The sequence below is a fragment of the Bison bison genome, unplaced genomic scaffold (assembly GCF_000754665.1).
Source record: "Bison bison bison isolate TAMUID 2011002044 unplaced genomic scaffold, Bison_UMD1.0 scf7180017864165, whole genome shotgun sequence".
Classification (NCBI taxonomy): Eukaryota; Metazoa; Chordata; class Mammalia; order Artiodactyla; family Bovidae; genus Bison; species Bison bison.
In genome coordinates, this window is record NW_011494737.1 from 617853 (window position 1) to 642553 (window position 24701).

A 24701-nucleotide genomic window follows, 5' to 3' on the forward strand; every position below is an offset into this window, starting at 1 on the left:
ATTTTTAGTTTCTATAGGATAAACTGAATGGCTGGGATTAGTACACAAAGATCTGCTATAATCCCTCATGCTAGCTTCTGTCTTTTCATTTCACATCAGATCAACTGTGAACACTGAAGGCTTTCCCAGTTCCAGATGCAATGCAGACCAACCTGACCAATAGGTTAACAGTCTAGTAATCACCAGCCAAGAATCTAAGGCTGTTCTTGCTTTAACAGGGTCAATATTCAGTGTACCCAGACTGGGCATAGCAAATACAGTGTTTTCCTGGGCTATCTGTTATCAGTTAATGCCCTTCTTCCCTCTAGGGACTATAACTCCCATGCATTTCTGGAATCCAGGCATGTGTTCCCTCAGGTTCTGCTTCTAAAGGGCTCAGCAGTTAGCCCTACAGCAAATTTCCAAATTCTTCTCTACTTCTGGATCAGAGAAGTCACACATTACCCAAAGGCCAATAAGGTGAAAAATGGAGTGGGAAGTAGAAAAGACAATCTTAAGGAAAAACAAAAAAAAATCAAGTGACAGGAGGGAATTCTCTAAATGAAATTTAAATAAGGGACACAACGATATGGTTGGATCCTATGCCATTTTCCACACTGTATCTAGAGTGATTTTTTATAAATCAAAACCAGATTATGCAAAATTCTGTGTAAAAATTACTCAGGGATCCTTAAAGATCTTAATATAAAACCCAAACTCCTTGCATGGCCTACAAGGCCAACGGAGATTCTTTGCTTGAACCAACTTTAATTAGACTCCTGAACCTTCTTTCAGGTCCATCCATGCACTTGTGAAATCCAGTTTTAACAATGACTCTGCTAAATTAGTTTAATTAGAACCCCACCCTCAGTATCTGCTTGCCTTCCATATCTGATCATATTCCTCATCCTCCACCACTGGACATCTGATGATGTCCAATCTCCCTGAACCGTCTTCAGCTAGAATCCTATGAAGTTGGTTTCAGAATTACCCTCACCTCTGATGTTTCCTCTTAGTAATTTTCCATCCACTGATCCCTGCCCTGTTCCTTGGCTATAAATTCTCACTAGTTTATGCTGTATTTGAAGAGCAGGCCCCGTCTATACCAGGGTCTTTATTCTACTGCAATAGTTCTAAAAAAGAAACATTTTAACCACTTTACTGTCGAGCTCTGGTTTTTCCTTGAAAAAGTCTTGTATAGTCTGAGTCCTGACTAAATGCATTGCCTATATCCCCAGTCCTCCCTCTACGTTCAGAACTAATCACATCCACATATTTGTTAATTATTTTGTTCATTTACTGTGTCTTTCACTGTCTAGAGTGTACGTTCCATGAGAACAGAAGTGTTGACAGACCTTTAAACTGCACAGTCCCAGGAGTGCCTGGCACATATGAAGCTCTAATCAGCATTTGCTTAGTAAAAAAATAACACCATGACTTGTCTATGTCAGGGGCTTTGATTACACTATCCTTCAACTTTAATCATGGCTAACTCATTTTCATTCTGATCTCACAGTTCAGGTCAATATTTCTCTCTCTAGAACTGTTTTTATTGACCATCCACTTATATACCACCTTTATACATCTAATCATAACCTATTCATAACCTTGGTTGTTGAATCTATATTTATATACTGGTAACTTCTTCCACTACCAGGTTAAGCCCAGGTTTTCTCTCCTGTTTATCACTGTATTGTCCATCTCCTGTACAGTGTTCGGCACATAATAATTATTCCCTGCTGCTGCTGCTAAGTCGCTTCAGTCCTGTCCGACTCTATGCCACCCCATAAACGACAGCCCATCAGGCTCCCCCGTCCCTGGGATTCTCCAAGCAAGAACACTGCAGTGGGTTGCCATTTCCTTCTCCAATGCATAAAAGTAAAAAGTGAGGTCTCTCAGTCGTGTCCGACTCTTAGCCACCCCATGGACTGCAGCCTACCAGGCTCCTCCACCCATGGGATTTTCCAGGCAAGAATACTGGAGTGGGGTGCCATTGCCTTCTCCTAATTATTCCCTATAGTATAGTTATTGCAAAATTAACTTGACTTAAATTCAACGATATTAACTCAAAAAAGATTTGAGAGAAGAGTCCATTTGCCATTTTACTCAAGGGACACATGGCCCAGAGTGACCTCAAGAGCTATGTTTCCTTGGTTCTATGTCTTCCCACATGATCATCACAAAAATACCTCTACTTCCAAGAGAAAATTGAGGTATTTTTATTCACATTTTCTGACATCCAACTCAGTGTTGGATAAACTATATTTTATACATAATTTTGAGGGTATCTCAAGATGGGTTTTGTGGGTTTTTTCTAGTCTTACTCTATAAACGCAGAACCTAACCTATTCATAAGATGTAACAGCACAGAATATTAAATAAAAATCAGTCTTTCAGGAAAGGACAAAAAAGCTGATGTATAGCTTTATTGTCTGATACATTTTTGAGATTTTAAATGTACATAAATTCACAGGGTAAACATGGATATTTTTAATGTGAAAATTTCATAGATATGCCAATAGGATTTAAGGAGTATTAAAACATTGTAAACCCTCTTGAGGACTTATATTCTGGATCTTAATGTGTATGAGGTATAATGAGATTTAGACTAAAGCAATAAAGCACTGGTGCTAAATTAAATTAATAATATATGTACAGCAATCTATAGTGTATGAGGCACTTTCACATATAGTGTCATATTTGGTGTTTGATACTTAAAAAAATCTTGGGAGAGAGTTTGTTGCTGTTATTGGATTTGTCCATGATCATATATAGTTAGCAAACTAAGGTTTGTTATTGTTGTTTAATCACTAAGTAATGTCCAGCACTTTGCAACACCATGGACTATAAATGCCAGGATCCTCTGAACTCCATTATCTCTGGAGTGTGCTCAAATTCATGTCCATTGAGTCGATGATGTTATCTAACCATCTTATCCTCTGCCATCCCCTTCTCCTTTTGCCTTCAATCTTTCCCAGAATCAGGGTCTTTTCCAATAAGTCCACTCTTCGCATCAGGTTACCAAAGATTGGAACTTTAGCTTCAGCATAAGTACGTCCAACGAATATTCAGGGTTGATTTCCTTTAGGATTGACTGGTTTAGTCTCCTTTCAGTCCAAGGGGCTCTCAAGAGTTTTCTGGAGCACCACAGTTTGAAAGCATCAATTCTGTGCTTAGCCTACTTCATGGTCCAAATCTCACAACCCTTCATGACTACTGGAAAAACCATAGCTTTGACTATAAGACCCTTCCACAACAAAGAAACGTCTCTGCTTTTTAATATGCTGCCTAGGTTGGTCATAGCTTTTCTTCAAGGAGCAAGCATCTTTTAATTTCATGGCTGCAGTCAAAGTTCACAGTGTTTTGAGCCCCCCAAAAGAAAATCTGTCACTACTTCTATCTTTTCCCCTTCTATTTGCCATGAAGTGATAGGAACAGATGCCATGATTTTAGTTTTTTGAATGTTGAGTTTTAAGCCAGCTTTTTCACTTTCATCAAGAGGCTCCTTAGCTCCACTTCACTTTCTGCCATTAGAGTGGTATCATCTATATATCTAAAGTTGTTGATATTTCTTCCAACAATCTTGATTCAAGTTTGTGATTCATTAAGCCTGGCATTTTGCATGAAGTACTCTGCATATAAGTTAAATAAGCAGGGTGACAATATACAGCCTTGATGAACTCCTTTCCTAACACTGAATCAGTCAGTTGTTCAATGTCTGGTTTTAACTCTTGTTTCTTGATCTGCATACAGGTTTCTCAGGAGACAGGTAAGGTCGTCTGGTACCCCCATCTCTTAAATAATTTCCTACAGTTTGTTGTATTCCACACCGTCAGAGGTTTTAGCATAGTCAGTGTAGCAAAGTAGATTTTTTTTTTTTTCCCCGAGTCTCCCTTGCTTTCTCCACAATCTCTGATTCCTCTGCCTCTTCAAAATCTAGCTTATACTTCTGGTAGTTCTCAGTTCACATACTGCTGAAGCTGAGCTTGCAAGATTTTGAGCCTAACATAAACTAAGGTTATCATGATTAAATACAAGAATTAGAATTGTAGCTGCATACTTTCATAATATTCCACCCAGAAAATCCTGATGCCAAACAACAGGACTAACTACTCCAGTGAGGGAATTTTTTTTTCGCTGGCCTCTGAAGAACTGGAAATTATTGCTGGACCCAAAGCTATAATTAGCTAAGAGAAAAGTGTTTCTCAGCACTGAGGGTGCCAAGTGCCTGTTAGTGTAAAGGCAATGCTGCTTTTGGGTGTCATGGGATTAATAATACCAAAAGTCAATGCTTCCCATACATATATCTTTTAGAACTAAGAAAACATGATCCTCACTTTCCTCATTTCTATGATATATATGATGTATCTGTGACAGCCTCACCTACTACCATCCAGATAAAAAAAGATGAACCTGGAGAAAAGAGATTTTATCACATCTCAGGCAACTGACAGTAAAAGTAGAAGATATTTTAAAGTTTTAGGATTTACTATATATTTTAAATTTATCATACCAATCTTCTAAATCTATTGTCAAGAATTGTTTTTAAAGATGGTACTTCTGAATGGCATATGTATTTGTATGCATGTATTGTGGGGGTATACCAAAAAATGAGAACCTTGCAGCTGTGAGTATTCAGCAGGTAGGGATGCAGGTGACTGCTATATTTGGAGTTCAAGACAATTCCTTCTTCCCCATCCCAGGCTCTGGTGGTGGTGGTTAATACAACTGATAGCAGTCTGCTCCTGGCAGTACAATTATTTTGAGTATACATGTATAACATCATTTTTTAGTGATTACATAAATAACCATTTTGGGGAGAGAATACTGGAAAACACAGTATACACTCCTTTTGTGAGGAAAAAGTAACACATTTTATGAAGAGTAGAAGGTAACAAGAATGACAACAGAACAAAATATTCTATTTTATAGAGAAAGAAACACACACACACAAATTATTTCTCATTGAGCAGTAGTACATAAGTGTCTGAACTGCTTGTATCATATTGTGTTCTTGAGATGAATACTGAGAGTGGTGAATTTGTTTTAAAAAATACTCTACTATGAATGGTCAGACTCCCATTGCTTGCTGATGATATTTTATTACTAAATACTTGCTGTAATACATAGTTTTAGAAATTAAGTCAGTTTGTATAAATGAAAAACTGTCATACCAGATTTCAGATGTCTCGATTTGAATCTTGGTTCCAATAGTTAATACTTGTATGGCATTTGTGAAGTTAAAGAAATTCTCTATGTCTCAGTTTTTTCATTCATAAAGTTACAACAATAATACTATCTGATTCATGGGATTTGGGAAATTATTGAAGTACCAATCCATGTCAAGTACTTAGAATAGAGCTTGACAAACACTAAATATAAATATCAAGTGTTCATACCAAGTCAACTCAAAGAAGTAGTATCTACTGGAACATCCTGATGAATACTATGAGAAACTGTCTTTGAGAATTGGGAGAAAGGGGATCATATGGATAATTTTTAGGTGATCATATGTCTTAAGGTTAATTTGTATAATCAATGTTAGCTATTATTATTAATGACTAGTATTACCTCACTGTAAAGTTATGACATCTGGAAAACATTAAATATTTTATTTCTGAACAAAATAAAGCAGTTCTACCCTCATGTATCTTAATGAGACTAAAACTAAAACAAGACAAAGAGAAGTAAGTACTGGAACCTATAGTAGCATTCTTAGGAAAGCTGGGCCATTGAGCAATCTTAAAAGGGAGCACAGAGAGCCAGGGGTGGTTGGGAGGTGTGGGGAAGCGTGAAGTTCAGTGAACTGAATCATGGTCATAGCTTCTTAGAGATATCCTAATACCATAGACATTTGCTTGCCTTGAACAATAGCTCCAATGGAGGAATCTTCATATTCAAGTCAAGGACCATTATCACTGGATCTGCCATTAGGCACACCAAATCTGAAGGAGAATGTACATATCATAACAGTATCAAGCTTCTGTCTTCACTTAATACCCTTTGGATACTAAGAATATTATTTAATCAACCGATGGGGAAGGAGAGTTCAAACAAGCTCTCTTCTCAATCAGGCTCACGGAGAGAACACCAAGATAAGCTGACTAGGAACCTAATGAGATAACCTACCAGATCACACTATTCTCTGGATATTTATTCTCAACACATAAACTATCTTCCACAAGGGACCTGCAGGAGTATACTAAATTAATTCAAATGATAAATGTTGACTTTTCAACAATAATTTATATTTTGAAAGTAGATTACAATTTACAAAACCCTCTGACTTATTCCTAAAGATATTGAGAAAAAAGTACATTTTACCATTGAGTTAGAATTTAACTTCACTTAAATTCAGCCCAAATTCAATTATTAATTTATTGTATTATAGTTGTATGCCTGATGTTAGAAATAGAATGATGATGACCAATAAGCCTGAATGAAAAGTGACAGGATCCTTGTAAGACTAAAGAAGAAAATGTGTATAAAATATTTTTTCCTGTGTCTGACATAAGATACATACTTAATGAAAGGGAGTGGTGTTTACCATTAATAATAACAAGCTATATACTCTCTGTATCTATTTTGTATGTGTTCACAGTGTACTATAAACAGAACAAAAAAAGCTTGGCATTTGCAACTGTAGGCAGTTTATCCAACATGGTCAAAGTACTTCATTATATGCAAATTTAATTTTTATTACCTTAGGATAAGGGTGGATAAAACTTGGCAATTATGTTTCACCATAATATTTGTTAACCAAATAAGTTAGAAAAACATTATCATAGCACATTAAAGAAGCCTGGAGACTCCTCAGTAAGAATGCCAGATGTGTTGAACTTATTTTATTTTAATCAATATAAAATGTTTTTATATTTCAGTAAATAATGTTGTGTGTTAACATCTCAAATTTGTGACTCTATATCTTTGGCTATAGTCTATTTTATATATATATGCACTACAAAGGACCATCTGTTTATTTTGAGCTGCAATAATATTTTCTGTGTGTGGATTTGCTGAATGTAATTCAGTTTGGAAGTGAAACTTAATGCCTGACATTATTCTATTCATTGATTATCTGCCAATGGAACCATGTTTATATTACTCATTTTATTACAGAAAAAGAAGTTTAAAAATGTATAAATTGGTATTGAGTACTGAGTATTAGGCTTATGCAACACACCCTTTAGTATTGAGTATTATTAGATTAATGCAATATCCCCTTTGGGGCTTCCCTGGTAGTTAGACGGTAAAGAATCTGACTGCAAAGCAGGAGATCCAGGTTCTATCTCTGGGTTGGGAAGATCCCCTGGAGAAGGGAACGACAACCCACTCCAGTATTCTTGCCTGGAGAATCCAACAGACAGAGGAGCTTGGCAGGCTACAGTTTAAAGGTTGCAGAGTTGGACATGACTGTTCACGTCACACTGGAGAAGGCTATGGCACCCCACTCCAGTACTTTTGCCTAGAAAATCCCATGGACAGAGGAGCCTGGTAGGCTGCAGTCCATGGGGTTGCTAGAGTTGGACACGACTGAGCGACTTCACTTTCACTTTTCACTTTCATGCACTGGAGAAGGAAATGGCAACCCACTCCAGTGTTCTTGCCTGGAGAATCCCAGGGATGGGGGAGCCTGGTGGGCTGCCGTCTATGGGGTCGCACAGAGTCGGACACGACTGAAGCGACTTAGCAGTTCACATCACATTAGGCTTATGATCAAATATAAGAACCTACCTAAAAGAAGATTATACACAATAGTATACAAAATATAACAATGTTTTTTGCCAGCTTTATTACTAGTGTCTTATCATATTGGAAGGCAGAATGTATCTGGGAACAGTCAAATTTTTCTGCAGCATAATATTCAAAATATCACTGTTAGTTACATACTAGGAAGACATTTCTCAGAAGTTAATGTCTTTCCTTGGTTATTGACAGGAACTTATCTGAATTGAATTGCTAATGATGTTGTGAAGAATTTATAGGAAGGGTTCTATCATTAACTGCTAAAGCTGTCAGCCAATTTTATAGAAAACACAATGAAACCAAACCAAACCAAACAATAAAACAACAGTTTCAACTGAAGAGGGTGCCTCAACTGGTATAGCTGAATGTCAATATTCAACTCTGCTTAGGATTCTGACGCAGCTCCCCAAATAAACTCCCTCCTAAACACTAAGAATTTGAGTGATTCTGTCTGTGATAGATCTTATTCTGGTGCAGAGTATTTTGTGAGTAGTTAGGAAGCAAAATAAAGGTTAGGGAGAAAGGATCCTTGGTGTGGACACATGACCTTCAGAACTGCAACTTCTATTGAGCCCTGCTATGCTCAAACTACCACACAATTGCACTCATCTCACAAGATACTAGAGTAATGCTCAAAATTCTCCAAGCCAGGCTTCAGCAATATGTGAACCGTGAACTTCCAGATGTTCAAGCTGGTTTTAGAAAAGGCAGAGGAACCAGAGATCAAATTGCCAACATCCGCTGGATAATGGAAAAAGCAGGAAAGTTCCAGAAAAACATCTATTTCTGCTTTATTGACTATGCCAAAGCCTTTGACTGTGTGGATCACAATAAACTGTGGAAAAATCTGAAAGAGATGGGCATACCAGACCACCTGACCTGCCTCTTGAGAAACCTATATGCAGGTCAGGAAGCAACAGTTAGAACTGGACATGGAACAACAGACTGGTTCCAAATAGGAAAAGGAGTACGTCAAGGCTGAATATTGTCACCCTGCTTATTCTTATATGCAGAGTACATCATGAGAAACGCTGGGCTGGAAGAAGCACAAGCTGGAATCAAGATTGCCAGGAGAAATATCAATAACCTCAGATATGCAGATGACACCACCCTTATGGCAGAAAGTGAAGAGGAACTAAAAAGCCTCTTGATGAAAGTGAAAGAGGGAGTGAAAAAGTTGGCTTAAAGCTCAACATTCAGAAAACGAAGATCATGGCATCCGGTCCCATCACTTCATGGAAAATAGATGGGGGAACAGTGGAAACAGTGTCAGACTTTATTTTTTTGGGCTCCAAAATCACTGCAGATGGTGACTGCAGCCATGAAATTCAAAGATACTTACTCCTTGGAAGGAAAGTTATGACCAACCTAGATAGCATATTGAAAAGCAGAGACATTACTTTGCCAACAAAGGTCTGTCTAGTCAAGGCTATGGTTTTTCCAGTAGTCATGTATGGATGTGAGAGTTGGAATGTGAAGAAAGCTGAGAACCAAAGAATTGATGCTTTTGAACTGTGGTGTTGGAGAAGACTCTTGAGAGTCCCTTGGATTGCAAGGAGATCCAATCAGTCCATTCTAAAGGAGATCAGTCCTGGGTGTTCTTTGGAAGGACTCATGCTAAAGCTAAAACTCCAATACTTTGGCCACCTCATGAGAAGAGCTGACTCATTGTAAAAGACTCTGATGCTGAGAGGGATTGGGGGTAGGTGGAGAAGGGTATGGCAGAGGATGAGATGGCTGGATGGCATCACCAACTCCATGGATATGAGTTTGGGTGAACTCTGGTGATAGACAGGGAGGCCTGGCCCGCTGTGATTCATGGGGTCGCAAAGAGTCGGAGATGACTAGCAACTGAACTGAACTGAACTGAAGAATTCCCTTGTTCTTATTTACAAATCTGCTACAAAATTACAAAAGTAGACTTTCATTTCCAATTGTAATACATAAAATTGGGAAATATGTCTGAAAAGCATAGAGAATGTATATGCATAAGAAATATATAATCAACCCCATTAAATTCAGTACAAATTGTAACAAACATTTTAATAATGTAGGGCTTAAAAATAATAAGGCTTCTAGATGAAACTATTTCTTTTTAAGTCCTGATTAATGAGATGTGTGGTGAGTAAAATTACTGTAATGGTGAATGCTGATTCAGGATCTTATTTTTATTAAGTAGTTTATAGTGAGGGCTGTGACTATTTTTCTATTTATAGTGGCAGCTCTGGTTACCTACCTTGTAATGTATTGTGACATTAATGTACTAGTAAACTATTGGAATTTACACCCCTGTTCAGTAATAAAATCTGTAAATTGCAGAATGCATATATAATCATCACAGGTATAAATTATGTGACCAAATGCCATGTATGATCACATTAGATTTAAAGAACAGTATCTCTCAAATTTACTCATCAGTGGGTTAAGTGCTACTGAATTTATATACTTCAGCTACTTTGAAATATAAATTTCAACATTTTATTCAAGGTTATTTGGTAACGTGCTACTATATTATCCATATGGTTACAATAAGCATGTTGGTCACAGAATACACATTATCAAAGAAGAAATATATTATGACAAACAAATGCATCAGTTTTGAAAGATACACTTTTTCCCCCTAAAAATGAGAGCAAAAGCGAAAGAAATCAAGAAAACTGAAAGGAGGTAGTATGGTGACATGTAGATTAAAGCTGGAATGATTCATACATTATATAAAATTTAAAACCATGAAAAATAAATGAAAATGTAATATAGATATCTAAAAACAATTATATAATTATTTTTTAAAATATCAGTTTAAAAATAATTCCAAAATTACCAATAATTAGTTCACTATCTCAAATACTAAAAGCAAAATCATTATTTAAAAAAAAGTGGCAAGTAATACAAAATGTTTGGGGTGAGAATAGCATAAAATGGCAAAATATCAGAAGCAATCTGATACATAATTGTATGTTGGATAAATGATACTTTCTACTGAAAAATCCCCAGTGAAAACATTAGTAAATGTATTGTTATTACTGTTGTTCATTTGTTAAGTTGTGTCCTGCTGTTTGTGACCCCATGCACACCAGGCTTCTCTGACTTCCATTATCTTCCTGGAGTTTGCTCAAACACATATCCATTGAGTCAGTGATGCTAACTAATCTCATCCTCTGCCGCTCCCATCTTTTGCCTTCATTCATTTCAATCGTTAGGCTCTTTTCCAATGAGCTGGCTCTTCACTTCAAGTGGTCAAAGTTTTCGAGCTTCAGCTACAGAAACAATCCTTCGCATGGATATTTTGGGTTAATTTCTTTAGGACTGACTGGTGTGATCTCCTTGCAGTCCATGGAACTCTCAAGGGTCTTCTCCAGTATCACAGTTTGAAAGGATGAATTCTTCGGTACCTAGCCTACTTTATGGTCTAACTCTCACATCTGTCCATGACTACTGGAAAAATCATAGCCTTGACTATATGGAATTTTGTGGGCAAAGTGATGTCTCTGCTTTTTAATGTGCTGTCTAGCTTTGTCACAGCTTTCTTTCCTACATTCTAAATATCATTTTGTATTACTTTTTTGATGTCAATAACTTAAGTATGATATTCTATGAAAATATAGTCAAGTCTGTAAAATACTCAAGGAATTAATATGTATATAGCAAGAATTCTTAAAACATGGACATTCATGTACACTAATGGAAACTGGTATAGGAAGAGAGAGAAATAATACAGTGAACTGTAATTTAGTGGGTGGGAGGGGAATATCAGGACATAGCTCTCATAGTCTCAACATTTATAAAATTATGGAAGGAAAATAGAAAAAGAAAAGCTAAAATAGCAGTGTGGTTTTTCAGGTAGTTCAAAGTATATTGCTATATAATCTAACAAAAATTATTAGAGATAGAATTCCAAAATAAAGAACTTCATTTATCTTTTTGCATATATTCAAATAAAAATCTATAACATGCATGAGAGACTCTCTCTATATATAAAGATCATTTATAGGTCATTTGTGTCATTTGACTTCATAAAAACATAAAAAATATACAGTGTAATTAAAAATAGTAAATGACGATAAATGAGTGATAGTTGAAATATTTTTGATTCCAAAGTAATGATATTGCCTACTCTACACTATTTCCAATATTTGTTTTAAATTAAATATTAGATAGTTTTAATTAAAAACACAAGATCTTTTGTACTACAATTTTGGTGATTTATACAAACCTCTTTAATTAAATGTTCATTTAAAAAAGGTTCAGAACTATAACACATGAGCCTATAACTATAACTGTAATTGTATTAATCAGCATAGTTTAAGAGGGTCTTGGGCATATAGAAGAAAGATTTGAGAACTACAAGTTATCAGGACAATCCTTCTAAGGTCGAGGACACAATTTGAGGTGGCTCAGATGGTAAAAAAATAAAACTACCTCCAGTGCAGGAGACCTGAGTTTGAGCCCTGGGTTGGGAAGATCCTCTGGAGAAAAGAATGGCTACCTACTCCAGTATTCTTGCCTGGAGAATTCCAAGAACAGAGAAGCCAGGTGGGTTGCAGCCCATGGGGTCACAAAAAGTCAGACATGACTGAGGGACCAATACTTTCACTTTTTCATAAAGCAGGACACTGTTGGATTCCAGTAATTCATTCTTCACCACGTCAGTATCATCACTACTTTTACTAAGATGATGCCACTTTAAAGTGAAGTTCTTAATAATGCCAACCGACTCTTCAGAGTCTAGTTTATGTCAAGTTATTTGCCAGGAATTGACACTATTTCACTTATAAACTTGCCAGGGTTGCATTACTATCCTTGCGTTACAGATGACAGACAGAAGCTGCTTAAGGTCATGTAGGTCTGCCTGGCCTCAATGCCAAATTTCTTCCTATATGCCACAACAGCAAACCCAAAAGTACATACTAATAGCCACAATTTATCTAGGGCTTATCAAATGCCAGACTCTAGTCTATATTATCCCTAATCCTCACAAAGACATTGTTGAGTGCTTATTTCTGTCTTCTGTGTAGCAGTTGAGGAATTAAAGACAAGAAAGTTCTAGAACTCCCAAGTTTAAAATTATTGTCTCTAAATCCCTTTATCACTCAATTTTTGTCAAATTTTATTCTAAACTTATTTTATTCTATCTGTCTAGCTATAGTAGGTTGCTTGTAGGTGTGGTCAGTCACTTCAGTCATGTACAACTCTGAGACCCTATGGATCGTAGCCTGCCAGACTCCTCTGTCCATGGGATTCTCCAGGCAAGAATACTATAGGTTGACATGGCCCGAATTCCTCTCCTTCTTCTGTCCATAGTCCTTCAGACTGTGGTTCCTTCTTCAAGAGATGTAGTCCATTTCTTAAGTCTGGGGATGATTATGTGACTGACTTGGGCCAATAGGACATAACAAACATGGCACAAGCAGCCTTGAACAATACCTGAACTTTGGGACTTTCCTACTTACTGCAGGAATCCTGTCACAATGGGAATGAGCTGGTGCTAGCCTGCTAGATGAGAGTCATATGGCTACCACCCAGATGATATCAAATAAAGAAAGTGAAGTTGCTCAGTTGTGTCCAACTCTTTGCGACCCCATGGACTGCAGTCTACCGGGCTCCTCCGTCCATGGGATTTTCCAGGCAAGAGTGCTGGAGTGGGTTGCCATTTCCTTCTCCAGTGTATCTTCCTGGCCCAGGGATCAAACCTGGGTCTCCCCACTGCAGTAGATGCTTTACCGTCTGAGCCACAAGGGAAGCCCCAAGATGACATCAAGATGGCTATCAAACCTGTTAGTGAGTTTCCTCCCCTGAAAAACCGACCAGTCTGCTAAGTACTAAATATCCAGTCTCAGTCAAGGCAGTACACATGTAATGCAACCAACTCTGAGAACTATAAAAAATGTTTCTTGATTTAAGCCACTAAATTCCGGAGTGGATTATTACACTATTCTACTCATGACTGTACAGTACGTTTCCCAATTTATACTAGGACTATGTATGAAGAACTGAATTAAAGTCACTAACTTGCATAAGTAGGCCTCCACCCCTGGTGGAAATGACATTCTACTAAGAATTAGCAAGGTTAAAACAAGACATCCTTTCATAACTCATATTTCCCTCATGAGGAGAAATTACATTATAAGCATTCAGGTAATTAATCAGTAAAGCAATCTTAGAGGTATTTCTGCTCTTTCCCTTATATCTGTTCAATCAATACTATGTTTCTTCAAAATACTTTTCAGACCCTACCCCTGCCACCAATACACTGTTAATTTCCTATTCATCTTTTACCTAGATTATTGAATCAGCCTCTCTCTGTCAATCTTGCATCATCTACATTAACAGTGATATTTTTCCAATATCAAGAACTGGTGATGTTATAATGTAACACCCCACTAACTTATCTAAAAATATTTGATGACTTTGTTTTTCCAGGATAAAAGACAAACTTCTTGGCATATGAAACAGAATCCTTTACAGTCTGCCTCATTACATCTTTCCAGTTTCTTCATCTAAAACTGCTTTCATTTTACTGTGCACCTAGCATATTTCCTTAAAAATATCACAACCTTTACAAACCCATATTTTGGTACATTCTGTGTCCTCTTTGTGAAATTTCTTATTATTCCTGCTCAGTTTACTTCTTTAAAAAAATGAGGATGCATCCTTCACAATATAGGTTGTCACATTCAGAAATCATTGTATGACTTCCCATTATGTGTCAAGCACAGACCAGTGGTTGGAGGAGAAATAATAATTATGACACTTTTGCCCTCAAGGACCTTACAAAAAATAAAGGGAAACATTTAGCCTGAAAAAATAAAATGCACTGCTTTAGGTACAATAACTGAGGCAGGCGCAGAGGACAGAGGCATGCACTTAGCTTCTGCCTAATACATAGTCAGCAAAGGCTTAACAGAGGAACTGAAGATAAAGCAGGGCATTGAAACACTGGTAGAAACTTAACGGGTAGCAAAGAAAAAATTGAGACTCCTAGCAGAGGAAACTGTATGGAGAACATGCTCATAAAAGACAGATCTAGTGATTTTTATTGCATATTTTTAAAAGTATAAGAAAATATACTGTATTACTTTAAATAAAAAAAATAACCTTAGGATATTTGGTATTTATGAAACTAAAAGTTGTATCTATTATTACATCAGATTAAACATTATACAACATTAAAATTTATTAATAATCCTTTAAAAGTAGAAAGATAAATTCTGTAGATAAGATAAATGTTACTTTTAATTTCTGTTTTGTATGATTAGTTATTTTTAAAAACCTTTAAACATATGGCATCAATTTAAATATATAATTTAAATTTATACAATTTAAAAATAAATGTTATTAATACTAAAATGACTTTTTAAAAGAAAAATAAAACATAAAACATCAATTTGCAAGGAAATAAATTTGTCAATGTAACTTAGTTTAAGACATCTTAATTTACTAAAAAAAAATATATAAAAAGATAGTAGAAGAAGAAAGTTCCAATAAAAAAGGAAATGATTATATAATAATCTTTAAATCTAGGCTGGTTTTCAACTAGTCTTTCACTATGGAGCCACATCTTTTATTTGGTTTACAAGCATTTCTCAAAAAAATATTTCACATCTTATTTTATAAATAAGACTTACTCTCTGTTATCATATTCCTTACAAACCATTTTCCTCCTGTTTTTTTTAAACAGGCTCTGCACTGTAACATACATATTTATAATCATCTTTAATTAATTGTCTTCATCAAATAATGAATAGACTCTCTTTTTCTTTAAATAATAATATATAAAAAAAAGAATACAACAACTCACCTCTAACAGGGGGTCTTTCCAGGTCAGAGTCAAGGTGAATTGGTGGAGAGATGTATGATACCTGTCCATGATGTGCCTGCCCTGTGGACCCAAAAATAAATGTTAAAATACTATAATAATGTTTTTATACTTTTTGGTTAGTTTTATGATTTCACACATCTCTCTTTACACTGAATTCATAGCCTTATAGAATGCAAACATTATGCGTCATCCAAACATCAACCAATTAAAACAGTCCTTCTTAAGCTAATTTTATTGTTGTTGTTTAGTTGCTAAGTAGTGTCTGACTCTGTTGTGACACCATGGACTCAACCACACCAGGCTCCTTTCTCCATGTGATTTCCCAGGCAAGAATATAGGAGTGGGTTGCCATTTCCTTCTCCAATTTTGAACTTGTTGCTTTTAAATCATGTTTATTGTGAAATGACACTTTGAAAAACACCATAAAAGTGATTGGCAAGAAAAATGAAATATAAAAACTGAAAACAAGACATATAAAATACAGTCCCCATTTTTCATTTCTAAAGAGACATTAAATACTCTGTTTGCTTTAAATGTTTCTAAACACTGACTTTTGATTTTTGCACTTATTTCAAGGAAGATCAGTAACAATCTGCAGACAGGCATCCATGTCAGATAACACTTTTAATAGCACTTATTTACAATCCTAATTAACTTTATATTTATTATTACTTTTCAACATTTTACTTATTATTTAAAAACTATTTCTACTTGCTTATTGTATTTGATGGAAAAATAATAACTACCCACAATATAAAAAGCAGGTAGATGGATTCATTCTGTTTCTTGTAAAGTATTTTGTCAGCTCACACACAAACTTGTAATACACTTTCTGTTGTATGAGTTAAAGTGTTAAAGTTCCTTTGAAGACCAAGTTGCTCACTGGAAAAAAAAAAAAAACAACAATTCTAACTTAAAAACAAAAGGATTTTCTAATGCTCAAAGTAGCTATAGCTTGTAGACTGATAATCCAGTAAACAATTTGAATTTTAAGGCAAGAAAGTATAATTACGGAGTTCAATTACTAAAGCCACTTTATATGAAAAAAATATTGGGTACAAGTAGAGAACCCATCATTTTCTTTCTACAAGGGATATGCAGTTGTATTTTATACATTTACTAAAGCACTTTACAGGGTTGTTAATCTCTTTTCCTAAACAAGGAAAGTTAACGATATATAGATTATGATAACAGTTAGAGTAACCTTCCCGTTTCAAGTAATATTCGACTTGTAATAAAGTCTGCTGATTCCTCTTATGAGGCACATTTCAAATAATTAATATGGCTCCCTGTTGATAGTAGCTGCTGTTGCTCCCAGCATTTTTCTAGCTAACAGCAGACACAGTGAAAAGGTTGTAATATACAAAGCCCCTCATAATGGTAGCTAAGAATATTGTGCATTCACTGGCCATGTTTCAGTGGAATACTAAAAGGACTATTATAAAAGTAATAAGAGAGCAATTGTGCACTATTATCAAGTTCATGTGTAATAGAGCATATTAAAAATTTCATATTAATTATAAAAACATCGGATGTTTACTTATGCTACATACTTTGTTGCAAAAACATTTTTATTTTTAAGGTCCTGTGTTGTTACAAATGAATCAGTTTCAAACTTTATTGATCATGTAAATGAAAATAAGAGTCATTTCATATTGGTTCGAAATAACCTCAGCATATAAAAGTGTTGATTTTATGTCTAACTAAGGAACATGGCTTTTACTACATATCATAACAGCCACTACGTATTCATACATACAGCATCTCATTTTATGCAACCAGTATCACTATAAGGTTTCAAAGGTAGGTACTATATAAGTATACACATATTTTTAAATAAAAAATGTAATCAAAATTTTAAATAAAAAATGTAAGTAACTAATAGGCAAAGAGCAAGGCCAGCAGCATTTTGACTTTTGACAAAAGCATTTGACAAACAAATTTGAAGTTTGCTCTTCTATATTATGTTTCTCAAAGAAAGTATACTAAACCTGGAAGTAATGTGTGTAGATTTCAGTGATTAAATTCTGACAAGTAACTGCCTTTGAAACTGTCACCTCTATATTCAAACTGAAGTAAATGGTCCCTTTAAATGGCACATTTGCCTCTGCTCTTGGGATAATCATGTAACTTCAGAGTGTTCCACCCACATATTTTAGGCAGTGCAGGGGTAGGGTAATTACAATTGCACAGGTTCTCTCCAAGGAGTGAGAGGTCTGAGCGCCACATTAGGCTCCGCAGTCTGAGAGTATTGTACCAACCCCTAGAACAATTTTAGTTTTGAAGGCCAGTAGGGGCTTAATGTCAGAGGGCTGTGGGAAAGAGAAACTCCCCTCTAAAAGGACACACACAAAGTCTCTCACATTCTAGGACTCAAGGCAGAAGCAGTAATTTTAGGTCAGACCCACCAGCTCACCTTGAAGAACGTTGAGAAGAGGCAGAAGAAAACTAAAGCTCACTGTCAAGATATAGACACTGGTGGCAGTCATTCTGAGGAGCTCATTCTTACACGTGGACAATGGTACTGGTAAGCGCCAGTTTGGAATCTTTCCTGAAGTCTCTTAGCACTGGGACCTCGCCCTGACCACCAGCATGTTTACACCAGTACTGGGATGCATCAGGACAAGTAACTAACTGGGTGGGGCTGCCTTAAGATCCTCTGAGCCCACAGCCTCCCCAGGACACCACCCTGTATACCAGACGGCCCAGGATATGGTCCTTCATATCAGTGCACAGGCACTAGACCTGGGACCCTAGGTCCCTGTGGCCAAACATACCAGGCTCCAGCCCTGCCCATCATCAGTCAGATAATGACCCCAGGACCAGCTAAAACCATAATTAACTGCCATAAAATTTTCTCGTGGATTTATGGTGAATAATATTCAATAAGAAAAATGTGGTCAGCTTCAAAAAGAGCAAAGAGAGTAAAAAGCATATCAAATACATGTTTTTAAACATCTGACACATTTTCCTCCATAATTTAGTCTTATACCTAGTCTTATACCTAGTAGCTGGAATCAAGATTGCCAGGAGAAATATCAATAACCTCAGATACACAGATGACATCATCCTTATGGCAGAAAGTGAAGAACTAAAGAGCTTCTTGATGAAAGTGAAAGAGGAGAGTGAAAGAGTTGGCTTAAAACTCAACATTCAGAAAACTAAGATCATGGCATCCAGTCCCATCACTTCATGAGAAATAGATGGGGAAACAATGGAAACAGTGACAGACTTTATTTTGGGGGGCTCCGAAATCACTGCAGATGATGACTGCAGCCATGAAATTAAAAAACACTTGCTCCTTGCAAGAAAAGCTATGACTAACCTAGAGAGCATATTAAAAATCAGAGACATCACTATGCCAACAAAGGTCCATCTAGTCAAAGCTGTAGTTTTTCCAGTGGTCATGTGTGGATGTGAGAGTTGGACTATAAAAAAAGCTGAGCACAGAAGGATTGATGCCTTTGAACTGTGGTGTTCTAGAAGACTCTTGAGGCTTCCTTGGACTGCAAGGAGATCAAACCAGTCAATCCTAAAGGAAATCAGTCCTACATAGTCATTGGAAGGACTGATGTTAAAGCTGAAAATCCAATACTTTGGCCACCTGATGTGAAGAACTGACTCATTGGAAAAGACCCTGATGCTGGGAAAGACTAGGAGGTAGGAGGAAAAGGGGATGACCGAGGATGAGATGGTTAGATGGCATCAGCAAGCTCCAGGAGTTGGTGATGAACAGGGAAGCCTGGTGTGCTGCAGTCCATGGGATCATAGAGTCGGACAGGACTGAGAAGGTGAACTGAACTGATACCTAGTTTCACCTCATCCTTGTAACCACAGCTTTGTATATCTAAATATATGATATTCTCCTTACTTTTCCAAATTAAAAAGGATATTATCTGATTATTTTTCCTTCTGATTTTAATGCAGTTTTCTAAATTTCAAAGCAAAAAAAAATCATACTGAAAGTTTATAAGAATTACATTAATTCTGTAAACAGTTTGAAGAATAGACATTCTAAATAGTTTGTCTTCATATATTTTAAATTGATTTTTGTTTGAATTGCTTTTTAATAAAAATATTTTTGAAGTTGTCTATACTTTGGTTATAAGAATATTTCATTGTGCAAGTATTCTATTTTCCCTATTTTTAACAATATTTCTAAATTTTCTTGGTGACTTTCACTTATATTTTTTGACCTTCATTGTTATAATTAGTTATTGATTCTACCTTAATAGATCCTTAGAGCTATATACACTTAAAATAGCATTTTGATTATGATCTGTGATCTTTGTTTCTTATAAGAAATATATTCCCAGGTTAAGATTCACCTGCATACATTTGTATGCATTTGTATGAATACATTTGTATGCATTTGTATGAAGATGGCATTGTATGATGGCATTGTATGAAGATGTCATTTGTATGAAGGTATCATATATATGCATTTATGTATACACATGTATGTACATAGACTAGAGATCTCTTCAAGGAAATTGGAGATATTTCATTGTAAAACATACCATATATTTTGTATCCATTAATCAGTTGATGGACTTTGGGAATAATTTCCACCTTTTGACTATTATGAAAAATTCTGCTATGAACCTTCATCTACAAGCTTCTGTGTAGGCATATGTTGCAATTTTCTTGAATATATATACCTAGAATTGGAATTGCTGGGTCACACAGTAAATTCTATGTTTTAAACTTTTGTGGAAATGATTTCTAAAGAAGCAGTTATTAGTCACTAAGTTGCATCTGACTCTTTGCAATCCTGTGGATATATCCCCCTGTGCCCAGGCCCCTGTGTTCATAGGATTTCAAAAGCAAGAATACTGGAGTGGGTAGCCATTTCCTTCTTTAGGGGATCTTCCTGGATTAGGGATTAAACCTGTGTCTCCTGCACTGGCAGGCGGATTCTTTACCACTGAGCCGACAGGTACCATTTTACTTTTCATTAGGGACATATTAGGGTTCCCCTATCACAGAGATGGTTTTCAGGGTCTTTTGCTTGTTTGTTCATTTTAAGCTGATAGTGTAGTTAAATTAGGATTGATAAAACCTTGAAATAATTAATATTAAGACAACTGGGAAGGGAATAATCTCACCAAATAAACATAGAAACAAGATTTCGGTCATCCACATTGAGAGAGAAGAGGAAAAAATGATCTGGCCAAAAAGTACACACATACACAGGAAAAGAAAGAGAAAGAGCAGCTTATATTCTGAAGTGAAAATGTATGAACCATCCAGTGTTAGGCATGCCCAAAATATAGAAAAATTAAGGGTGCTTGTTAGCAGAACCTGAAGGGCCATTTTGCATTTTGGAAAAGCCATTTTTTTCTATCTTCAATCTCTCTTTCAACTTTCATTTAATTTGCATCTTATTTAGGAATTCTGTGTGATTTCTACTGAAGTTCAAATATAGAAAAGACTTGGCCAGCACTAGGTACAGGAAAAGGCTTTTCCCCTCTCTTTCTGTCAATACCTTACTTGCACATCAGAACACAGAAATACATTTTTAGAACCATAGACTTTGGACGTCTGAAGACATTTGATAGCATATAGTCCCAAACATTTTAGAATAAGAAAACTGACATCTTGAGAAATTGGTGACTTTCAAAAGCCAAATCAAACCAGTGGTTGTCAAAAGTGATGTTAGAGGAACAGTGATAAAGGGGATACAGTAGCCTGCAGAAAACTGCCCTCAACTCCCTCTTACCTCTGAAGTCTCAGCAAGCTATTATTCTCAAGGTGTTTGGGTCATCAACTTTCAGGTGTGTAGACACCTTAAAGGGTTGAAAACTATTTATTTACAAAAATATGTACTTTTTTTTTTTTCTATTTGGCTAGGTCTGTAAACTAAAGTCAGCTTAGTGTAACAGGTAAAATCATGCCCAGGACACAGAACGGCCTATCATAGTATTGGGATTCTGCCACATTTGAGCCATAGAATTATTAACAACATAAGTTATTAGCCAGTAACTATAGAGCTGTTTAACTTCTATGTGCCTTAATTTCCTCATTTGGGTAAGGGGGATTATAATAGCACGGAGCTCATAGGGTATTCTGAAAATTAAATTTATACATATAGGGCTTCCCTGGTGGTTCAGATGGTAAAGAATCTGTCTTCAATGCAGGAGACCAGGGTTTGATCCCTGGGTTGGGAAGGTGCCCTGGAGAATGGACTGGTAACCCACTCTAGTATTCTTACATGGAGAATTCCATGGACAGAGGAGCCTAGCTGACTACAGTCCACAGAGTTACAGGGTTGGATACGACTGAGGAACTAACACACTTACAGCAATTAGAACAGTGCTTGGTGCATGGCAAATTGCTCAGAATTTTTAGCTTTATGATTATTACTATTATAAATTCATTCATTCATTAATTCATCACACAAAATAAATGGAGTCCCTAATATGTGACAGGTGCCTTCTTAGGTAGCACATAACAAATGATAATCCACACTCTTACATAGGGGAAGATAGGCAATAAGCAATTAATACAACAAATATTATATATGTGAGATGCTGAAGGCAATGGAAACAAATTAAAATAGGCTAAAGGGGAACTGAAGTGGGACTGGCAGGTTGCAATTTTAAACAATGATCTGGAAGGCCTAATTTAATTTTTATGAATAGCATTTGAAAAGTTCAAGAAAAGGCAAGAGATACTATCTGACTTTTATAGGAAATTGTAAAAAGATAAAAATATGGATGAGTCCAAATCTATTTCTATTAATTAAGAATGAAAGACCAAAATGTGCTGCTATCAGATGGTTTTCCTAACATATTTATTTCAAATTTTACACACAGACACATTAATAATGTCACTTATAAGTAAAAGAGCACACAAATAAAATATAGCAGTATGTAGTTGGCAATACAACTTTGTTCCTGAAATAAAAACACACTTTAATAACAAAGTCCCCACTGGTTTCTCCAGTTACACCAACTTTCAAATCAAATTTTCCTCATTTTCTATACAGTGCTGTAAACAAATTTAATAGTTTATGGCCATCCAGGAATATTTCATGCCTTCTTTTCGTTTGCTTTAAATTTTCAACTTCTGAACTTAATTATTTCCTCTAGAGATATGACATTTTACCCTTCTTACAAACAATAATATAGATCTCATATTTTTGTTCATGGGGTTTTTAATGAGATTCATTTTCCTTTTACAAGCTTTAGAATGATAGCAAGTGATACCTCTCCATTTCTCTGCCCTACTATAATAATGATTCCATGTGGAAGGTGGGAACCTATCATTGTTGTTCAGTCAATAAGTCATGTGCAGCTCTTTGTGATCCCATGGACTGTAGCATGCCAGCCTTCCCTAAACTCCATTACGTCCCAGAGTTTGTTCAAATTCATGTCTACTGAGTTAGTGACGCTATCTAACCATCTCATACACTACCAGCCCCATCTTTTTTGCCCTCAATCTTTTCCAGAATCAGGGTCTTTTCCAGCGAGACAATTCTTCACATAAGGTAGCCAAAGTATTGGAGCTTAAGGTTCAGCAACAGTCCTTCCAATTAATATTCAGGGTTGATTTCCTTTAGGATTGACTAGTTTGACCTCCTTGCAATCCAAAAGACTCTCAAGAGTCTTCTACAATACCACAATTCAAAAGCATCAATTCCTCTGTGGTCAGTCTTGTTTATGGTCCAACCTTCACATCCATACATGACTACTGGAAAAAATCACAGCTTTGACTATATGCACCCTTGTCGGCAAAGTGATGTCTGTACTTTTTAATATGCTGTCTGCGTTTGTCATAGCTTTCCTTCCAAAGAGGAAGCATCTTTTACTTTCATGGCTGCAGTCACCATCCACAGTGATTCTGGAACCCAAGAAAATAAAATCTGTTACTGCATCCACTTTTTCCCCTTCTACTCGCCATGAGTGATGAGATGGGATGTCATAATCTTAGTTTTTTGAATGTTGAATTTCAAGCCAGCTTTTTTACCACCAGACACATCCACAACTGAGTGTCATTTCCACCTTGGCCTCTTCATTCTTTTTGGAGCTATTATAGTAACTGTCCTCTGCTCTTCCCCAGTAGCACAGTGGACACTTCCTGACCTGAGGTGCTCATCTCCGGTGTTGTATCTTTTTGTCTTTTCATATTGTTCATGGGGTTCCTGAGGCAAGAATACTGTAGTGGGTTGCCATTTCCTCCTCTGGTGGAGCACATTTGTTAGAACACTTCACTTTGACCTGTCTTGGATAGCCCTGCTCGATATGGCTCACAGCTTCACTGAGTTATGCAAGGCCCATTACCACGAGAAGTGACCCGTGAAAGGGGGGAGGGGGGCGACACACACTACACTGCCTTCAAGAATGGCATATGAGGTTTTTTCTAAGTTTTTCAAATACTCTGAAAGTAGATGAGCCTCCTCAAAAAAGAGCTTAATTTTTTTGTTGTTGTTGAAAATAATCTCAGCTACTGATTTAAAAAAAAAATAGCAGAGATTAGTGTGTTGTATGTGCTGATGGAAAACTGGGTAAATAATCTCAGCTACTGATTTAAAAAAAAAAATAGCAGAGATCAGTGTGTTGTATGTGCTGATGGAAAACTGGGTGTGCCTAGTATTACAACAGCTTGCTTTTCTGTCTTCATATAGTCTGACTATAACTGTCTGGCATTCAAAAAGCTAGCTTTCAGGTGAAGATGTAACACCAATCAAAGGTAATTACCGAAGAAAAGAGTTGTAAATTTGCCAATTTAATGACCATTTTTCACTCTGGCTTCCATTCCCCCCTTCATCCAATTACTCACACTTATTTTTAGTGACTTTACTAACATATGAGGTAACAGAGAAACAACTACATTTATTGAGGATATAAAGTCATTGAAGGAGGCTCAAAGGTCATTGATGGGATTCTCTGTAGATATCACTTGCCACACAGAAAACAAATAGAGTAATTTGAAGGTAACTTCTGTGCGTTTTGTTTATGTTTGGTGTGTATTTCATCCAGCAAATATTTCTTCATTACCCGATCCCATTCTGTGATCAGTATTAACAGTAACCATAGAAACAAGAAACTAGAATGATTCAATAAAAAGATTGCAGCTTGAACACATGTTTAGGTAATTGCAGTGAAGTATGATACGTACCCAGATAGAGGTGAGAGTCAGAGCACAACAATAG

The 24701-nt window shown here is 36.2% G+C and overlaps 1 protein-coding gene across 7 annotated transcripts in view; it reads right to left on the reverse strand.

Moving 5' to 3' along the window:
- Positions 1-24701, reverse strand: part of LPHN3 (latrophilin 3) — a 952179-nt gene that overhangs the window by 245065 nt on the left and 682413 nt on the right. For all 7 annotated transcript variants that reach the window (XM_010841647.1, XM_010841644.1, XM_010841645.1 and 4 more), the window contains one exon: positions 15524-15604. In XM_010841647.1, the coding sequence (XP_010839949.1) occupies positions 15524-15604 (81 nt within the window). The remainder of the gene's footprint in view (positions 1-15523; positions 15605-24701) is intronic.